At 36.0% G+C, this 17,353-nt stretch overlaps 1 protein-coding gene across 3 annotated transcripts in view; it reads right to left on the bottom strand.

The window, feature by feature from the left end:
• USP25 (ubiquitin specific peptidase 25) overlaps window positions 1–17,353 on the bottom strand; it is a 163,875-nt gene that overhangs the window by 65,263 nt on the left and 81,259 nt on the right. For all 3 annotated transcript variants that reach the window (XM_040227290.1, XM_040227272.1, XM_040227280.1), the window contains 4 exons: window positions 12,842–12,915; window positions 8,039–8,187; window positions 1,170–1,297; window positions 754–849 (listed from right to left, as the gene is read on the bottom strand). In XM_040227290.1, coding sequence (XP_040083224.1) covers window positions 754–849; window positions 1,170–1,297; window positions 8,039–8,187; window positions 12,842–12,915 — 447 coding nt within the window. The remainder of the gene's footprint in view (window positions 1–753; window positions 850–1,169; window positions 1,298–8,038; window positions 8,188–12,841; window positions 12,916–17,353) is intronic.

Below are 17,353 nucleotides of genomic sequence, written 5' to 3'. Positions count from 1 at the left end.
ACATTTAAGCCTGTAGACTTCTGTTTGAACTACAGACTATTTGATAGTCTAGATTCTGGCTTCTTCTGGAAACAATCTAAAGCTCTACACAACAGGAAGTTGACATTCACGCATGGCACTGCCCAGTAGAGACGGCAGGCACCATCTCTCCACAGGGCTGTGCTCTCTGACTCCCTCTGCTCACTTGACTTGCTTCCCTTCTTTATAAAGATTCCATTATTCTTTATAAAGCTCACAGGCATCTGTGCTAGTATCTTCAGTGTTAAGGAGAAAAACTCAGTTATCACTTATTAATAGAAATCTCAAGAGTAGTATTTAACCTCACACAAGAAGAAACCTCAATCATAAGTTAGTTTAACTTTGTCCTTTCAGTACCATGAGTATTATCTCTTGACAGTAGGAATATTTAATTTTAAATAATAATTTTCTAATGCCAACTATGAATTATTTTAGTTTCTAACAAAACTCAAGCCTAAACTGCTGCCACTGCTAAGTCGCTTCAGTCTTGTCTGACTCTGTGCGACCCCATAGACGGCAGCCCACCAGGCTCCCCTGTCCCTGGGATTCTCCAGGCAAGAACACTGGAGTGGGTTGCCATTTCCTTCTCCAATTCAAGCAAAATATCCATCCAGAATGATTATCTATATGTAGGATCACAAATCATTCAAAGAGAATTTTAAATTAAAACTCTAAGCAGACATTAAGAATACGAGTTCCTATAGTTGGTTCATAATTTCATAAAAGTTTCAATACCTTTCAAGTCTTTGTTGTAATACTGTGAGGTAATCTTTTAGCCTCTTGATCTCTTCCCTCTTAATTCTTGTTATTTCTCTGTTTCTATGCATGTATCTATCAGGAAAAAGAAATACAGCAATTATCAGTATTTCCAAACAAGAAATAGATACAATATTAAGTCTAGCCACCACCACAGAAGATTAACTCATCTAAAATTTTATAATAAAACATTAGAGAATACAAATTAATATTTTTCCTTATAACATTATTCCCAGTAACTACACTTTTCTAAATAAAAAAAGAACTCCATTTTCCTTGACAAATGGTATTAGAAACATTATGCAAAAAGTAAAACTTTTAAGGAAATTAAGCAAAAATTTTCTCTGGATACTAAATTGTTTCAAAACTAAATTATGTTGTATACCAAGCCATACCTGTCCAGATATAAAACTTGAGGAAATTCTAATTTATTGTGAATTTTTTCTGGTCTTCCCAGTGCCTGATTAAATTCAAATCTTGACAATTCAAATGTTAACACAGGTGGTAGTTCGGTAAACCAATGCTGAAAGAAAAAAAAAACAAAACCTTAACACGACCTTTTTATTTCCTCCACTACAAATTTAGGCACAGAATGTTTGTGAGCAGTGGCAGTTTTACATGCATCATCATAATGCTAACATCACAAACAACTGACTGTGTATGCAATTTAGTTAAAACTCAACTTCTTCCTAAAAGTTTTTGACACCTTTTGAAAATTCCAGTAGGATAACACACAGGAAAGAGAAAAATCTTCTGATGACTCTTCTTCACTGGTAATTCTTTACATTAGAATTTCGAACCCAAAGTGAAAAACACTGAATGAAAGTATGGCTTCGTATCTCAATTTTTCTGGCTTCTTCAATCTTATGTCACAGTTATTACCAGGAATGACACATATACTTAATATAATCAACCACACTGTCAAAAACCTGTGAGGAAGCTACCTGTAAGATGTAATATACAAAAGAAAAAATATTTTATAGCATAAAAGACCACAATTCTCATGATAAAGCTAGAAACTTATACTTCCTTGTTTTAAATTTAATGTTCCTACTAGAATTTTGGCACATTTAAGAAAGAGATCAATTACTATCAAATACAGCATTTACTTTAAAAATTACTAGTGCTTAAAGATTTGAATGCCTGCTTGCTATGAGGCAACTCCTCCACACTTTGGCAACTGTTCAATTAAGCATAAAATGCAACAGAACTTCAGAATTATTTTAACAAACAGATTCAAGCTTTACATAAACCATATTTATTTAAAGAGAAAGAAAAATGAAAAAACTTGTGAATCAACAAATAAAGAAGTATAAAATAACCTAACAAGTATTTTTTAAATGTTTATTTTAAGCTGTGCAGTGTCCTTCTGTAAAAAGAAGGCATACTATATTGCAGCAAACTATATTATTTATGGTATTTTCAAGGGCCACAAAATGTCACCACATAAATGTCAATAAGCTCAGTATGCTAATTTAAACATCCAAGAGAGGAAAAAAAAAGCAGGAAAATGCACATTTGGTAAATTGAATATGATCTTGTAAGTTGCTACTTTTCACTAAAAAAATCAGTTAAAGTAAATGGTTATTCAAAACTACTTCATACTTCCCTGGCAGCCCAGTGGTTAAGATTCACGGGTCTAGGGTTCAATCCCTAGTTAGAAAACTAAGATTCCACGTGCCACACAGCTTGGCTACAAAAAAAAAAATGCTAATGATTACTTGAATTGAGATTTCCTGAGTTGGAGTTGGTTCATCTTTTACTGATAGCTGAAGTTGAAGTAATTTGTTTTACATGGATATTATCTGAAACTGACAAGAGAAAGTTATGAAAGATCTAATATTAGAAATATCCCTTAAGTTTTAAAATTTCTTGAGCAAAGTTTGCCTATTTGCTTTGGCAAGGTGTTTGTTTGTTTTTTTTTTTTTTCACTTAGTTTTAATCCACATCTATGGCACAAAGTGAAGAGCTAAAAAGCCTCTTGATGAAAGTGAAAGAGGAGAGCGAAAAAGTTGGCTTAAAGCTCAACATTCAGAAAACGAAGATCATGGCATCTGGTCCCATCACTTCATGGGAAATAGATGGGGAAACAGTGGAAACAGTGTCAGACTTTATTTTGGGGGGCTCCAAAATCACTGCAGATGGTGATTGCAGCCATGAAATTAAAAGACGTTCACTCCTTAGAAGAAAAGTATGACCAACCTAGATAGCATATTCAAAAGCAGAGACATTACTTTGCCGACTAAGGTCCGTCTAGTCAGGGCTATGGTTTTTCCTGTGGTCATGTTTGGATGTGAGAGTTGGACTGTGAAGAAGGCTGAGTGCCGAAGAATTGATGCTTTTGAACTGTGGTGTTGGAGAAGACTCTTGAGAGCCCCTTGGACTGCAAGCAGATCCAACCAGTCCATTCTGAAGGAGATCGGCCCTGGGATTTCTTTGGAGGGAATGATGCTGAAGCTGAAACTCCAGTACTTTGGCCACCTCATGCGAAGAGTTGACTCATTGGAAAAGACTCTGATGCTGGGAGGGATTGGGGGCAGGAGGAGAAGGGGACGACTGAGGATGAGATGGCTGGATGGCATCACTGACCTGGTGGATGTGAGTCTGAGTGAACTCCGGGAGTTGGTGATGGACAGGGAGGCCTGGCATGCTGCGATTCATGGGGTCGCAAAGAGTCGGACACGACTGAGCGACTGAACTGAACTGAACTGAAAGTTACTATTAAGAATTGAAATACACTCTACACATATCACAAGGGAAACTTTTGATGTCTTAGGATGATACTCTCTATTCAACTTCATAATACTCAAAAAGTAGATTTCAACACTATTACCTTCATTTTTTCTTGCGATGGTTTTAATGTTACTATTTAAAATTAAATATAACTATTAAGGTATGCTTACTGTTTAGCTTTAAATAACGAACATACTTTAATTCATGGAAACCTACAATAGCCAACAGAAATGAAATGACCCAATTTGGTAGTATGCTTTTCTGTAGGCCGTAACAGTCCAGGAAATAGGTTCCATATCTTATGAAACAATGTTCATAATATGTCATGTCTCTGCGTAGATTTGTTTAATCTAACAGCAATGACAGTTTTTTCCTACTACAGGATTTTCCTACTACATGGTTTCACTTTTTCATTTTAATGCTGCTCAGAACAAGAAGGGATAGCCAGACATTCCCTAAATTCATTAAAAAAAATATTACGGGTGTGTTGAGCTCTGTGATTTTAGATTATAAGTACAGCAGTATATAAAAGAGAATTTTAAATAATATAAAGCAAGACTTTTTTTCCTTTGAAAGTATTTTCCCATTTAGTAACAACCTATACTTAATTCTCTGATAAACCATGAATTTTGTAAAACACAGGTCACTAAAGGTAAAAATGATGCTTATACTCTTGATATCTCATCATTATTACTATTATTATTACTACATTATAAAACGAATGGACAGGGGTAATAGATTTTTGCAGTTAGTAAAAAAGAACTTAGAATATCAGTACTGGCAACAAAAGTACTCCTGAATTTACTCTAAATATAAATCTGACCTGTTAAAATATTTTCCAGAGAGAATGTAGTCATTTTTATGAGTTAATAGCATATTCTTCTATTAATATGATTTAACTATCTTGCTTTTGTGAGATTACATGTATATTGGGGGGAAAAATAAGAAAAAACAGACCTATTACTGCAAATTCCCCACAGAACATCAAACAAAGCTAGGATATAACTAAGTCTTAGAGGAGAAAACTTCCAATTCGAATTTAAAACTCAATTTCAGTCATTTGACTGTCTTCACTCCTTTGCCCTATTTGTTTCCTATATAATATCTACATATATCTAATACGGCACATGTAGGTATTATTTCTGCAATGTAGTTTTTAGCTAAAGCTCGGTAAAATTTCTCTCAGCACTTTGATTATGTGTACAACCCTGAAGCGAAATTTGGCAGTACTTACACTTCTAAACGAGTATGCCCTGTGACCTAAAGATTCCATTTCTAACTATCCTTCATTCCAAAGTGCACAAGGTTATTTATAGAAAGACATTCTTTGAAATAATTCTTTATCCAATAGTTTCACAGAAGAATTAAATCAATTTAATTTCATAAATACTAGCTATGGTGATACTATGCAGGTTCTAAAAAGAATGACATAAAGCTATATGTTGACATGGAAGGAGGTTCACAATATACTGGTAAGTGAAAAACAATGCAAGTCTCAAAACAGTAGGAACAAATACAAACGCCTATACGTACACATCTAAAAGGATGTACATCATAGTATTAGTAGTGAATACCTACACCAGAAGTGAGATATTTACTCTTTGAAATTCTTTCTCACCAACAGGCTACCAAAAAGTAGTTCCAGGTTTCTTGAAGAGATTAACTCATCTATAAATGACATACCATTTAATTAAAAGTTATGATTTAGAAAAAAATTTGGTAGTAATTATTTTACATATAATCATTTTTAATTTATTCAGTTGATTCTTGATATGTCATTAAAGAAACGTAAATTCTTATAGCCCACTGAATGTTTTATCATAGTAATTCTGGAGACTAGAGGTCTTCCTATATTAGTTAGCCACAGCTTTTTTGCAAAAAAAAAGTTTTTTTAATGTTTGCTGCATCAAAGTAAAATCAATAATTTTTATTAAATAATAGCATAAGAAATAAAAGGTATTAACATCAGGGGTTATGCCAATTTAGAAACAAGCCTAAGATGCTACTCACTGGTGTTTATAGAAAAATAAAATAGGTTTTTCTGAAGGACACAATGGAATGAAACTATTATTTAAGGGTGTTACTAAAAACTTTTAAGATATTCTACTCTGGTCAGTGATAGTCACTTAAAGTAGGCTGACTTATTGAAACTACCATGTCCAGCAAATCTAGGCAACTGAACTAGGAATCACAGGTAATCATATAAGCTATTATTGAGGAACTAGCTATTATTCAGTTCCTATTATCTTAGGAACTGAATTTAGACACTGGAGAAGATGACAAGCCACTGTATACCTTAGGCTAGGTGGGAAAATCTAGGCAGAAAATATATATTGCAGTATAGGGCAGTCAGAGTGTGAAGCCAAAGACAGAAAACAAACTAAATCTTCTAAAAAAATAAATGATGACATTCAGAGAGAATGTAAGAAAAATATTGTCAAAAGCTAGGAATATGTGAGGAATATTATTTACTTATTATTACATTATTTACCAATAAATCATAGCATGTTTCATTTATAAGCTACTGTAACATTGTAAGGAAAAAGCCATTCCTTCTCTCCCTGCACAAATCCACCATTCTTCTATTTAATAGCAAACAGACTGCACTTTACAAAGCTCTGTTTTCCTGTTCCCCTTGGGGATCCTTGTAAAGTTCTAATGTTTAAAGATCTGTTTCCCAATCAGTAAGATAAACAAGCTTCATTTAAGTAGTCTTAATTAAAGGTCTATTATCAGAGTCACCTGTGGAGCTTTGGCACTCATCCCTAGATTCCGATTTGATAGCTTTGAGGTGGAATCTAGGCATCTGCTGAGAATCACTGAAGTAGATGATCTATGACGTAGACACATGATGTAGGCAGACCTACCATTGGCTCAGCTGGTAAAGAACTTGTCTGCAATGTAGGAGACCTGGGTTCCATCCCTGGGTTGGGAAGATCCCCTGAAGGTGGGCATGGCAACCCACTCCAGTATTTTTGCCCGGGAAATTCCATGGGCAGAGGAGCCGGTGGGCTACAGTCCATGGGGTTGCAAGAATTGGACATGACTTAGCATCTAAACCACATGTAGATAGAAAAACTATTTCAAATATTTTCTCTCTCAAAAAAAAAAAAAAGAAAAAGGCAAAAAATAAGGAATACTTATTTCCTTTTTGTTTGAATCTGTGAGGGGACACAGGAGATGAGGATGGCATTAGAAATTACATATTTTTTAAAAAGCACATAATTCAAATAAAAACAATTGATTCTCAAAGATATAAGAACCTAGTCCCTCTTTAGATAAACAGAGATGCAATCACTTAATAATTATTAAGTGCCTATTCAAAGATAAAAACCTTGGAAACTTTTTTAATATTACTGAGACGTTTCACTCAGTCAACACATGTTATGCACTTCTATCTGCTGGTAACAGGGCTATAAGACAGAGACCATACTATCCAAGGGACAGAGTGGTGAACCCCTGCAGAGCTTACATCTAGACAGCTAGCAGCAACTGCTTAATGATGACTGATTTCGGAGCACAGGATCTGTCCTTTCCTAATATTCTGGATGAATACATGGATGAAAGGATATACAGACGGAGCTAGAGAGATGAACATAGGTTACAAGACAGAGGCCAGTGGAGACAGATAAATAGGTTTGTAATATCTATTTTAATTCTCTTTCTTGAGGAAGCAAGTTCTTCCATCTGCCTTTCAGGCAATTACACAGTAATTTTACAAGAAAAGGAGTCCACGTGGTGTTGCCTCCTTGGGCCTGACACATTCCAACATATTTGATGTAAGTAACATGGACTGTGAAGAAAGTCGAGCGCCGAAGAATTGATGCTGTGGTGTTCGAGAAGACTCTTGAGAGTCTCTTGGACTGCAAGGAGATCCAACCAGTCCATTCTGAAGGAGATCAGCCCTGGGATTTCTTTGGAAGGAATGATGCTACAGCTGAAACTCCAGTACTTTGGCCACCTCATGCAAACAGTTGACTCATTGGAAAGACTCTGATGCTGGGAGGGATTAGGGGCAGGAGAAGGGGTCGACAGAGGATGAGATGGCTGGACGGCATCACTGACTCGATGGACGTGAGTCTGAGTGAACTCCAGGAGTTGGTGATGGACAGGGAGGCCTGGTGTGCTGCGATTCATGGGGTCACAGAGAGTCGGACACTACTGAGCGACTGAACTGATCATATGTCTATACAGAATTCCACTCTAACATCAGTGTTTTTCTTCCTTACTACCAGCACTAGCATGCTGTAATGGCTGGTACCTTGACTGAAAAAGTCTTAAAAGACTGAACAATGTCCTAAATGAGGATTTTAACATAAAATTTTGAGAAAGCACTTTAAACGAAAAGTTAACGTAGATTATAGACTGTACTGACTCTGCAGTTTTCCCCAAAGTGTCTAAATTACCAATTAAATTCAAAAACATTTTCTGATTATTCTCTCAATTATTAGGTAGCTATACAGTTAGAGCCTTACTTCACAACACTGTATAAGAGACTTATAGGGAAGGAGAATGAAGATGCTAAACTCACCTCTTGACCAGATTTTCCTGAATTTTCTGAATGTAAAGACTCAATTTCTCCTTCAATCATAGCAGCTTCTAGGCATTCATGTAGATCTTTGAATCCATTGACCTGAAGTGGGTACTGACCAAACATTTCAGTATTTTCAAATTTTTTACCTATAAGAGAGGAGAAATTCATATTCCTCAATATGGCCTTTTAGCTTCCAAAAAGTAAATAAATGTATATATTATCTCCTTAACCTAAAAACTATACCTGTTTATGTTTCAGACAAATAGATGGGGAAACAAATGTTTACATTTCAGGCAAATGGATGGGCAAACAATGGAAACAGTGACAGACTTTATTTTCCTGGGCTCCAAAATCTCTGTAGATGGTGACTGCAGCCATGAAATTAAAAAAGACACTTGCTCCTTGGAAGAGAAGCAATGGCAAACCTAGACAGCATATTAAAAAGCAGAGATATTACTTTGCCTACAAAGGTCTGTATAGTCAAAGCTATGGTTTTTGCAGCAGTCATGTACAGATGTGAGAGTTGGACCATAAAGAATGCTGAGCACCAAAGAATTAATGCCTTCGAACTGTGGTGCTGGAAGAGTCTCCTGAGAGTCCCTTGGACTGCAAGGATATCAAACTAGTCAATCCTAAAGGAAATCAACCTTGAATATCCATTGGAAGGACTGATGCTGAAGCTGAAGCTCCAGTATTTTGGGCACTTGATGTGAAGAGCCAATTCACTGGAAAAGACCCTGATGCTGGAAAAGACTGAAGGCAGGAGGAGAAGGGGACAGTAGAGGATGAGATGGTTGGATGGCAAAACCAACTCAACAGACATGAGTTTGAGCAAACTGTGGGAGGTGATGATAGGGAAGCTTGGCATGCTGCAGTCCATGGGCTGCAAAAAGTCAGACATGACTGAGCAACTAACCAACATTTCAGACAGCTATAGTTACTACTGTTTTCCTACTGGCTTCTACATGCATGTAAGTATATTCATATACAGCTATGCTATAGATGTTAATCACACACTCATATGTGTATATGTAATTATATTCGTGTGTGTGTGTGTATATATGTTTATTCTTTAAAAAAGTACCTTTTAAGGGCAAGATACTATACTAACATTGAGAATATGCATAGGAGCATACAAAAGTTATAGAATCTCTGAGCTGAGGAAACTTTTAGCCTCTTGGAAAAATGTAATATGCACATTAATTGCACATACAGCTATGAACAAATATTATTACAGATGTCAGAAAAGGTGTGGTGAGAGAGAGTGCTGTGAGAAGATTTGGAAGGGGAGCAAATCTAGTCTTTAGGGCAGGAGGGTAAAGCAAGGAAGACTTCCACAGGAAAATGACATTTATGCTGAGACTGCAAAGGTGAATAGGAGGTAGCCAGGCCAGAATTGGAGAGCCAGAGTACCCCTGGCCAAGAACAGCACAGGCAGAAACTTTCAGGCTGCAGAGAACCTGGCATGTTTAAAGAATTAAGGGAAAGGAAGTATAGCTTAGGGGAGCAACATGGACATGACAATGAAGAGTTAGGTGGGAGAATCAAAACAAAATTCTTAACCAAGTCTACCAGCCCTTGTTAAGAATTTTTTCCTAGTATATTCTGAATATAATGGAAAACTGCTGAATAATTAAATATAGGAATAAGAGGCTCAGATTTATATCTCTGAAAAATCCTTATGGTTTCTGTTAAGTGATAAAGCTGGTATGTGACTATATAGAATCCATCTATAAATAAAAGTAGAATGGAACAGGAGTTAATAATAAAAGTGTATAAAAACAGATGAAGTAACACATACATACATTTATTAATATATACAAAAGGAAGCACCAATAGGACTTGATTGACTGGTTCATAGGCAGGATGAGGAACAGAAAAGAAAAGAAAGTATCAAGAATAATGTTCAGATTTTGAGCATGAGTAACTGAACTGATTTTTATGCACTGAAAAGGGCACCAGTGAACAAGAGTAGAGGAGTTTGTTTTTTTTTTTTTACTTTTGTGTTAAGGCAGCAGGGAAAATCATTGGTTTAGAATGGCCCATGATATTTTTACATTGTGAAGAGCTAGACATAAATAAGTCAGTAACTAAGACTGATGTGAAGCTATAAACTGAATAAGTAGTAGCTTATTCATAGCAGGAAATCAAGGGAGTAAATGAGATTGCCCAAGGAATTAGCAAACAAGAAGAGGAAGAGGATCTAAGCTGAGTCCCAAGGCTCTCTTACATTTAGATAAAGAAAAAAACTACAAATATAATTCCTAAAAAGTATCAACAGAGGCATGAGAAAGCCAAGATAATATGGTGGACTAGAAGCCAGAGAAGTATTTTCAATGAAAAAGCATGTAAAAGGAAGAGGAGGAGGAGAAAGATTGGAGTCAACAGCACTAATAGTTGGTAAGAATTCAGTGAGAATTGAGAGGGATCCAATGGACTATCCAATGGACTAACACATTTAGGAAATCAATAACCTTCAAAAGCCCCCTTTCAGAAGAGGTCTGGAGCCAGAAATAAAAATGGGATAGGTCAAATAAATGGAGAGATAGCAGATAAAAACAAGATCCTATCTTTAAATAAAGGAGGTTATTTCTGAATAAGATTAACTGAAAAAGAACATGTGAAGGGATTTTTTTTTTCACTTTAAAGATATGAAATACCAGATCATGTCTAAATATTGATGTGAATGACACAGTGAAAGGAAGAATCAAAAGATACAGAAATAAATGCAGATAAATGATAGAAAAAGACCTGAGAGAAAGCATGAAAAGATGAGATTCTTATTAGCACACTAGCCATTGATTAATAGACAAAATAATTCCTTTATTACCTGGAGTGACAAAGAAAAGAATGTGGTGGTAGTAGGAATGGATCCAGGTTGGGAAGCCTAAAGCTCCTAAATCTGAGGAAGTCACTTTTAAGAATTATGATAAAAAAAAATATATTTATAAGCACAAAATTAGATCCGTGGCCTTAGCCAGGACCCATGGTTAGGTTTCATAAACTTCAATGTCAATCTATGAAATCCGAGGTAAGGAATTTTTCAGAAAATGAAGAGACAAAGAAATTATATTAAACATAGAAAAACTGGAAAATTTCTATTGCAGAAAATGGGAAAGAAGACAGGGATGAAGACAGACAAGGATGAGTACCAGGGCGGGTTACGAGATTGGGACTAGTGAAGCTTAGGGTCACTGCAACTTCAGGATCCACTACAACAAGCCCATTTGAGTGATTTCCTCCTAACAACTGTCAGGTTCTCAGTACATGCAGAGAGAAGAAAATAATTCCAGGAGGGCCAGAGACTAGTCAGAGAGGGCGTGCCAGAGGGAAAGGGGGAAAAGAGTTTCAGCAATCTATAAGGAGGATCATAATGAACAAGGAAGGAAAGGCAAAGGCTGAGAACAGAATGGAGAGATCAACAGCCTAGAAGCTCTGGTAGAGTTGAATGAACTTATGCAACAGAAGACTTTAGTAAACAAACTGAAAATTACCCTACCTCAGAGTCACTAGTCTAAAAAATCTATTAGGAAGATATATGTAAAAATGACAAGAAAGTGCTCTAAAATATATTGTTAACAAAGCAAATACATAGTTCACCTGGAAATGTACTGAAATCACATTTATACAGCACAGCAACATTGAAACAACATACCAAAACCAAGTACAACAACTTCAACACTGATGGAGAAATTTTAATAATCCCTTCTAAGAATCCAGGTAATAAAGGTAGAAGTGCTCATGACGAATATAATATTATCAACAGTGCACAGTCACAACCTGATTAGAGCTCCTCAACTTCTACAGATAGTGTTCTACTTCAAATAAAAACTAGTATGACAGTATGGACATCCTAAATAGGAATACAATTCACTATATAAAATATCCCACTATTTATATAATGAATATTTAGCATTTGAGGCAAACAAAATGCACTGACAGCTCAGTATAACCTTTAGTGCATCTAAATCCCGAGTTAGTCTCTGCCTTTTTCCAAATCTCAAACTATAAAATCATATTCAAACAAAACTTCATGGCAATCCATCACTTAAGATCTTCAAGAAAAATCAAATCCCCAAATTTTATGCTTTGGGTAATTTGGGTTAACTTTCAAAAGTTGATCCATAGGACCATTTGGGAAAGATAGTTTTTCAAAAATGTATGCTATGAAACTTAAGTGATTTTATTTTTGATGTATATTTTATGAGTAAGTTTCCTGCCCTTGTTAGGAAAACCAGAGTAACTCTTTAGGCCTGGATTTTGACTAACAGGAATATTATCACTTTAACCTGAGTTTTTTTAAAGATAAGAGTACAACTCTTCCTTGAAAACTATATTCTAAAGAATTTTATAATCACCCCCTAAATGGGAACCCTGCAAAACCCTGACTATGCTAAATTGCTAAGTATAGCTTTTAACTTGCATAGACATGAAACCCTCAAAAACAGTGACCATCATACCAAGCCCAGTATTAAACTCTAATATTATTTTTTAAAGAGGCACCAACTGCCACCTTAACAATTCACAGTATCACAGAACCTTTCCCAAGGAAAGAACATCAGATCAACATTAACCGAGTCGAGTATCAATCAGCATGTGATAACATACTCTGCACTTCCCTTTATGCACTCAATTATTTGCTTTCTATATAAATGATTAGCATTAGCAATGTTAACAGAAACCACTAGACAGAGAAAGTCAAATTAAAAACCATTCCACAAATAAAGTCACTATTGTGACAAAGAACCAAAGAATTAATAATATCTCAGTTGTAATAAAGAAGTAAATATGCAACTATACCTTCAAGCACTCCCACAGCTAGGAATCTTCCATAGAATAACTCTACCATGGGGTTCTTTGGCTTGTCTTCATCCCTAAAAATCACATTAAAATTATAAATGTGACTACAATTTTTAATTTTTAAAACTATAATAGAGAAAACATTAAAAGAACAATAATAGATGCAAAGACAATAACATTTATGCAGTTATTATTTGTTTGGCTCTGCTACTTAGTGTTGAGCCAAGATATTTAAATTTTTTCTGTTTCTTCACGTGTCAACTGAGGATATTAAACCCACAAAGCTGTTGTAAGGGTTAAAAACTGTGTGGGATGTCACTGTAAGAAGATATGAACCCAGTTTGTATTCATGAAGTACCTGATCATTCCATTATCATTTAGAGTATGGACTTTTAGTCATACAATACATGCTTATTTGGACTTGCTGGGAAGGAGGAAAAACCACTCTTGCACATACCAGTGAAATAACAAAATATCAGTTTCGAACCAAGTAGCTAAAGAGGTACGCCAATCTTTTGTAAAGTTTCATGTTGCTGGTAAAATTAGGCATCTTTGAATTTTCCAAATTCTTTAACATATAAATTTGTTTTCTTGGGTTTTTTTTTTTTTTGGCTTGAAGCAAGTAGAAATTTTTAATTTTTTCTTTAATATTTTGTACCCTGTGATCTAAAAACACAAAGTTTTTCTTGGCCTTAGTATATAAAAGTATGTTTTATCCGCAACTGTACAGAGACTTTTTCTTCATAAATTTTTGTTTAAATTAATAAAACTGATTTACTTTTTAAAAAGAGAAAGATACTATTTGTCTCTTGATGTGTTACATGCACCCCCATTTAAACCATAAAACAACTGGAGGGAAATACTTCACTAAAAGCCTTCCAACAATTCTGAGGTAGTATGGTGGTTATTAGCGCTGTACAAAAAGATTTCCAGCCCTCTACTTTCAGATACATAGTAAGAAGCACTTTCCGATCTACTATTTAAATTTGAAAAAAAAAAATCTGAACTGTGATAAAATACACACAGTATAAAATTTACCCTCTTAACCATCTTTAAGTGTACAGCTCTGCAGTGTTAAGTACATTCACAACTGTTGTGGAACCAACCTCTAGAACTAATTTCAGCTTGAGAAACCGATTAAACAATTCCCCGTTCCTCCCTCCCATCAGGCCCTGGTAACCGCCATTCTAACTTTCTGTTTCTTTGAAAGTGACAACTCTAAACACATCCATCGTATAAGTGAAACACAGTGGCTGTCTTTTTGTGACTAGTTTATTTCACTCAGCATCATGTTTTCAAGATTCATCTATGTTGTAGCATGCATCAGAGTTTCCTTACTTGCTAAGGATATTCCATTGTATACGTATACCACATCTGTATTTCCATTCATCCATGGACATAATCAGTGACTTTCAACATCTGTCTATTGTGAAGAATGCTGCTATGAACATGAGTGTGCAGCATCTCTTTGAGACCCTGACATAAATGCTTTTGGATTTAAATTCAGCAGTGGAATTGCTGGATCATCATGTGGTTAATTTTTGCTGTTCCGTCTTTATAAATGCAATTGACAAACAATTGTAAGATATTTGAAGTATACAACATAATTATTTGATGTATGTATACACTGTGAAAGGATTCCCTCTATCAAATGATAATTCTACTATTAATTTTTTTTAACAACCATAATGTTTTCCACAGCAGCTGCACCATTTTACATTTCCATCAATAGTGCAAAAAAGTTTCAATTTTTTTCACATTTCAATACTTGTTATTTTCTGTTTTTTTTTTGTTTGTTTTTTTGTTTTTCAGTTTTTTTTTTGCTTTGCACAACAAAACATGAGTGGAGGTAATGTGTGTCATTTCTGGTCTGTAACTTTGAGAGTCAATATACTTTTCACTGATATGGTGATCTCAGAAGGCTGGGATGAGATGAAGCCTCTGTCATCTGATATGGGGAAGAGGAAGAATACAAAGACTGTCACTCCTGATGTAAAAGTCCATGAATCTTTAGACATAAAGATTAGTACCTCCATTTTCATGCAGCATACTCCCGCGTACTGGGTTGGTCAAAAAGTTCATTCGAGTTTTTCCATGACATCTTACAGAACTTTTTGGCTAACCCAACAGGAAAACAACATTCCTGGTTTCTCTCCTTATTTTCACACACATACTACACAGAAAGAGCAATGACATACCAGGTTGATGTCGCTGACATAAGAAACGGTGTAAGAGCAGCTGTACTAATTCTGAATTCTCTTTCTAAGTATCTTATCAATTCTTTGTATCTAAATTTTGGTCTTCTCTCCACTGACCTGCGGTATACACTGACCTTCCCTAAGGAGTCAGGAGGACAAATATTCCAGAAATTCTTTACCCTGTCCTTCTTTGCAAACTCTCAGAGGTCTTATTCTTTACTGTGCATTTAAGCTTTGAATTTCAGGGACCCAGACTGTTGTTATCAACAAAAGTGCAAGGAACACAAGTGAAGAGCAATGTAAAACACCTGAGACTTCTGTAATAGAAATATCCAGCACTTGCATGAAGAAAAGATAGACTGATGCAAATATCACAAATATCAAAGGCCAAAAGAAATCATCAAAGAAAGCTTGTATCAGGGACACCTCAGCCTCAGAAATCATGTTGGTACAGAAATAGTTCAAAGATTTAGAGCAACTGATACAGTACTCAGTGCTTCCCAATCTTTTAAACTTTAAAAAGTTTTAGCTCCATGAACAGTAAAGCAAAAACAAAACTACTGAGAAACAAATGAGAAGTATTTCAAGTAAGGCTTGTGATTTCAGATGAAATAGGAAAGATCTAGATTCTTTTAAAACAGTTTTAGAAAAAGGAGAGAAAAAACTTGTTAGTTCAGTTCAGTTTAGTCGCTCAGTTGTGTCCGACTCTTTGAGACCCCATGGACTTCAGCACGCCAGGACTCCCGAAGTTACTCAAACTCATGTCCATTGAGTCGGTGATGCCATCTAACCATCTCATCCTCTCTCCTCCCCTTCTCCTCCTGCTTTCAATCTTTCCCAACACCAGGGTCTTTCCAAATGAGTCAGCTCTTCACATCAGGTGGCCAAAGTATTGGAGTTCAGTTTCAGCATCAGTCAGTCGTTCCAATGAACATTCAGTACTGATTTCCTTTAGAATGGACTGGTTGGATCTCCTTGCAATCCAAGGGACTCTCAAGAGTCTTCTCCAAACCATAGTTCAAAAGCATCAATTCTTTATTGCTCAGCTTTCTTTTGAGTCCAACTCTCACATCCATACATGACTACTGGAAAAACTATAGCCTTGACTAGACGGACCTTTGCTGGCAAAGTAATGTCTCTGCTTTTTAATATGCTGTCTAGGTTGGTCATAACTTTCCTTCCAAGGAGTAAGCATCTTTTTATTTATGGCTGCAGTCACCACCTGCAGTGATTTTGGAGCCCAAAAAATAAAGTCGACACTGTTTCCACTGTTTCTCCATCTATTTGCCATGAAGTTATGGGACCAGATGCCATGATCTTAGTCTTCTGAATGTTCAGCTTTAAGCCTACCTTTTCACTCTCCTCTTTCACTTTCATCAAGAGGCTTTTTAGTTCCTCTTCACTTTCTGTAATAAGGGTGGTGTCATCTGCATATCTGAGGTTATTGATATTTCTCCCGGTAATCTTGATTCCAGCTTGTGCTTCATCCAGCCTGGCATTTCTCATGATGTACTCTGCATATAAGTTAAATAAGCAGGGTGACAATATACAGCCTTGACGTACTCCTTTTCCTATTTGGAACCAGTCTGTTGTTCCATGTCCAGTTCTAACTGTTGCTTCCTGACCTGCATACAGATTTCTGAGGAGCCAGGTTAGGTGGTCTGACCTGCCTCCTCAGAATTCCCAACTCTTTCAGAATTTTCCGCAGTTTATTGTGATCCACACAGTCAAAGGCTTTAGCATAGTCAATAAAGCAGAAATAGATGTTTTTCTGGAACTCTCTTGCTTTTTTGATGATCCAGTAGATGTTGGCAATTTGATCTCTGGTAACTTGTTAGTTACTAGACCAGAAAAGTTGACACTTAAACCCCCAAAATTTTTAGAAGTGAGTAAAATAAGGAAAGATCTTCAAAACCAGAAAAGAATGATCCTTTCAGAAATAAACAGGATTCAGGAAACAGCCAGGTGGCAGTCTAGAGAGAAACAGCCATCAGGGAGCTGTGTTGAACAGAGGCTACCACAGGAGGTGATTATAGAAAGTCTGGACAGATTTCAGAGGAGGAAATAGGGACTTCAGGGTAAAGTACTCAAAGAATTACAGAGAGAACTCCAAAGAGACTCAGCTTCCATAGACGGGGATACAGATAGCATTCACACTCTGGGGAAACATGCTCAATAAATTTTGGGGGTTGGTACTCTAAGGAAAAGTACAAGGAACATGAATTTTACTAAAGAGGAGCCAGGGTGGACAATTACACACAGGCTGTCTGTTGGTCTGACAGGACAGAACCCTGGTGGAATTCTGCAACACAAA

This window comes from Oryx dammah, unplaced genomic scaffold (assembly GCF_014754425.2).
Source record: "Oryx dammah isolate SB20612 unplaced genomic scaffold, SCBI_Odam_1.1 HiC_scaffold_2, whole genome shotgun sequence".
In the NCBI taxonomy this organism is placed as follows: Eukaryota; Metazoa; Chordata; class Mammalia; order Artiodactyla; family Bovidae; genus Oryx; species Oryx dammah.
The sequence above is the reverse complement of the archived record's forward strand: the minus strand, read 5'-3'. Positions and strand labels throughout refer to the sequence as shown.